We start from the raw sequence: 4,388 nt of genomic DNA, 5'->3' as shown, positions 1-4,388 counted from the left end.
GGTAAAGTATCACATTTTCATTGCGTATCGTATCCCATACGCTTCGGGCATAGGATCGATTACACATGCTGTAATATTTGAACGTTTTGATTTTCCAAATGCCTATGGCATTAAGATGGAAAAAGGACCAAAACCAAATGTGACTGAAATTAATTAAACAACTGTCAAGAACAATCTGAGGTTCGCCAAGGATTGGTCACTTGTGGGCAGTTGGAAGTAGAGTATTGGATGGAACATATCGACATTATTATGAATAGATATGATTCTATTTAGAATGAGTTGTCATATGGTAAATATGGAATTATTTCCATAAATAGGAGTTGGATATCAAGAATCTATGTCTAGATTAGAAACTTTTATGCAGGAAGGATGTTCAAAGGAATGTACTTTGAATGTGAGACTTCGTATCTACGGAATTTCCTTGTAACAATCTCCAATAAAGCACTTTGTAATATCATTGGCAAAGTCTTGGTGGCTTTGGTGCTGTGACATTACGAAAGGATCGTTGCATAAAATGTTAGAATCTAACATATTCTAATAGTGGGAAGAATTTGGCATTCTTACACTTATGAAAAGGAATAGGAGTTGTGAAATGAGTATTGTTGGAAATGTGTTCAATTGATCTATTTCACAAAGTAAGGACCATAGGTAAACATAGTGTGCATGCTTGGAGCATGGGACAAATGTTGTTATAATTCAAGTAATAAGTTGATTATCCGAAACATTATGCAATGAATAATGAGTAATCAATATGGTGATTAAAGAAAGGTGTTTTATTTATACTCAAAAGTTTGGGGCCATATAGGATTAGTATTGTTCTTGTGTTTCACTTTGCATGTTTTGACTTCCCGAATAATAAGATTATTCAAACCATCCACAGTCGATCACACTTTGGAAGTAGGTATGAAAGAAGACTGTCATGAATCCTACTGTAGATTGTCTAAACTGTTTTAGACATAGCAAAAGTCTACTGCAGTGTTCATGAGTGCTCCTGAAATAATATTTGAGTATTGGATTAAACCCACGCTCACTAGAATCACTTCATGGATTTTATCACGAGTGATTAGTGAGACAATAATATCTTATATTCTTGAAACTGAGACGTGTGAGTTGTAATTTACAAGTAGGTTGCACATTGATAATATGTAAACGCACCAGTAACTTGGTGTTATAAAACATATTGTTGTGTGTGATTTAACGAGTAGGTACAACCGATCATTTGAGTTGAAGTTTATCCGTTCCTTCAACCCAAAGTGGGATAAAAGCGATATATGTGGGCCCCTCGATGATTTAGTAATGACACCCTAAGTGCTTGGCCAAGCCGGGACTAAGTTGATGTGTTCAATTGTAGTCTGTTGTCAGTCATCATAAATCAGAAATCGGGAAACAACACATGAACAGAGAGTATGATTTAAATCCATGTCTCAGTTCATACGATATCTAGAATAGATGAATATATGATCCCTTATCTAAAGGACACGTTTCTGATATGATCAGATTTCGACAGCGGATTTTGAAAGCTACGATTGCTGATCAGGTTCGGAAGTCATATGCAAAATAGTTATTAGACTTATCCAAGTGGGAGACTGTTGGATTAGGTGTCTAAGCCCATAACTATTTTGGTATGTACTTGACCCGATTATGAGCATGGTCCTTTTGGGTTGCCTTCACCATAGCAACTGATAGGATGAACTAAGGAGAAAGAGGATTAATTATGATTTATTAATATATTATATGAATAATATATTAAAAGAGAAATCATATTGTTTAATTAATTAATATTGATCAACAATTAATTTATAATTAATTTTTTGGTCAAAAGAGATTAATTAAATTAAAGGGACTGATACTTTAATTATAAGATAGTTACAGAGTTGGGCTTAAGATCCATAAGGAAGAAATGGACGAATTCTATGTGAGAGTCCATATAGAAATCGTCCATGGGGGCCTTCTGGAAGGATCTTTGGGCTGCTTAGGGCCTAAGCAGCTGGATTAGGGTTTGCAAGTTGAAAACCCTAATAGCCCCAACTATATAAGGACCCCTAAGGCTCCCAAAAACGTGGCTAACACTTCTAAGAGAACCCTAGACGTTTTTGGTGCCTCTTCCTCTCTCTCTCTCTCTCTTAAGTCGTCTTGTTACTAGTGGTGTTTGTGACTCCATTAGAGGTGCAACATTTGAGGCACTAAGCTTTCAGAAGTCAAGATCAAGGAGGTTTGTGATTGTTATTGCTACATAACAATCAAGATAATGATTCTAACCCTAATCATATGTCAATTTTAGACTTGTATACTAGTCAATTAGGGTTTATTGCTTTGGTATTCAATGTTGTATGTTTAATTAGAAATACCTAGATCAATGCAATTAGGGTTGCATGAACACCATAGGAATGATGTTATGCTCATAACCCATCAGTAAGGCGATATGGTGCCTTCGTAATCGGGACAACACCAAGGATAAGATCGATCCTGAACTCGACCTGCCTCACTGGAGGCACGCCAGGAAATTCATCTGAAAAAAAAACATCAGGAAACTCCCTCACAATATAGACATCAGAAACTTCTCCCTCGCAACCCGTGTATCAACCAAATAAGCAAAATATCCCATACATCCATGTTGAAGGCACAGCCTCGCCCTGGCGGCGGAATAAAAGGCGGGTCCAACTCTTGTACCCTCGCCATAGATAGTCAGCACTCCCCCACTAGGGTAACGAACCATCACCAACTACTTTTCGCAGTCAATCAATGCTGCGAACCGGCTCAACCAATCCATGCTCACAATCATGAAAACATCTCCCATCGCAATACGGATGAGATCAATTAGAAACCTCACACCGAAAACCTCCAATATCCAATCCTGGTATATCTCTGAAGCTGAAACCGTACGATCATCAGCTATAACGACCTTCAAAGTTCGATCTAGGGCTTCATGAACAACACTAAAACTTGTACAGAAAGACGTAACCACAAGCGACCGACTCCCACCCAATTCAAACAACAACAAGGCAGGTACAGAGTTCACAAGGAAAGTACCTAACAAAATTATATCATAAGCATATACAACAAAATAATTTAGCAGAAATATAAAATAAGATACATCACAGTGATGACATCGGGTGCTGCTTTGGCCTCCTCTACATTCAACTAAAAAGCTCGACCCCAGGCCTTCAGGGCCTCAACCTTCCCCTGACGTTCATCAGTGATGCACAGGGTCGTAGGATTTGGATTCTGAACTGGCTTCATTGCAAGAAGTGGACATTCGGCCTTCACATGGCCCGCCTGGTTGCAGCTAAAACATACCCGCAAACCTTTCGGACACTCCTTCGTGAAGGGAACCTTCTTGCCACACAAGTAGCATACTGTCCCTAACCAACAGGGACCCCCATGACGCTTACCACACTTGTTTCATGTGTGGTTCCTTTGACCTCCAAACCTAGAATCAGTGGGATTTGCCCACTTAGCCACCGGCTGCGACTAGACTAGTCTCATATCCCTCCTATGAGTATTCACCTCGGTCTACCTCACCTACAGCTCCATCTCAATCTCCCTCCTCTTGGTATTGGATTGCAGCTCACCTAATGTCCGGTACTGGGAGTTCATCATGAACTCTCTGATATCCTTCTTGAGCATACTCAAGTATCGGATCATATGTACCTTCTCATTGGAGGAATACTCTGGACAAAACATATCTCTCTCGTGGAACGTCTTGGTGATCTCTGTCACTGTCTTTGTCGTCTGCCGAAGCGATAGGTGCTCCTGAGCGAATCGTTCCCTCTCCACCAAGGGAACATAATCCTCTCATAACATCTCAACAAACTGATCCCAGGTCACTACGGCCTTCTCCGCAGGCGATAAGTCAGCAGTCACGAACTTCCACCAAACCTTCACTCCAAGTGAAGTATGTTCAGCGCAAACTAAACCATCAGATCATCCGAATAAGAGCATGTATAAAAACATCCCTCAACATCAGCAATCCACATCATAGTTGCAATCGGGTCATGGACCCTAACAAAATTCGGGGGATTCGTGTTGTTGAACTCCATGTACTGCATCCAATCACCCTAATTGGACCTCACGGCGACGACAGCTATGGTGGTTGCGGCAGCAATAGCCTCAGTGATAGCTGTGAAGCGCTTGTCAAGATCTCAATCATCGAGGTCTTGATACACCTAAATACCTCCGGGATAACCTCCCTGACCACTACGGCCACTTCAGTGGCAATGATCTGATGGATATCCTCATCACTGATACACTGCCTCTCCAAACCGCTAGAGCCTGAACCTCGGGTGAACACCATACTAAAATACACAAGGAAAAAGGTCAAAACCAATCTATAAGTACACGTGAACACATAATCTGATCAACTACTAGGTGCCCCTGAGATTCCTTCT

General features: G+C 40.5%; 1 protein-coding gene across 1 annotated transcript; it reads right to left on the bottom strand.

Moving 5' to 3' along the window:
* Positions 1-2,722: 2,722 nt before the first annotated feature.
* Positions 2,723-4,040, bottom strand: LOC145164307 (uncharacterized). The gene is made up of 2 exons (XM_079083035.1): positions 3,953-4,040; positions 2,723-3,030 (listed from the first exon to the last, which is right to left on the bottom strand). Exons 1-2 carry the CDS (start codon positions 4,038-4,040, stop codon positions 2,723-2,725), a joined length of 396 nt encoding a protein of 131 aa, XP_078939161.1.
* Positions 4,041-4,388: the final 348 nt, after the last annotated feature.

Source organism: Lactuca virosa, chromosome 3, assembly GCF_052849685.1.
Source record: "Lactuca virosa cultivar CGN04683 chromosome 3, Lactuca_virosa_CGN04683_v6, whole genome shotgun sequence".
NCBI lineage: Eukaryota > Viridiplantae > Streptophyta > Magnoliopsida > Asterales > Asteraceae > Lactuca > Lactuca virosa.
This window is presented reverse-complemented; position numbering and strand designations above follow the sequence as displayed.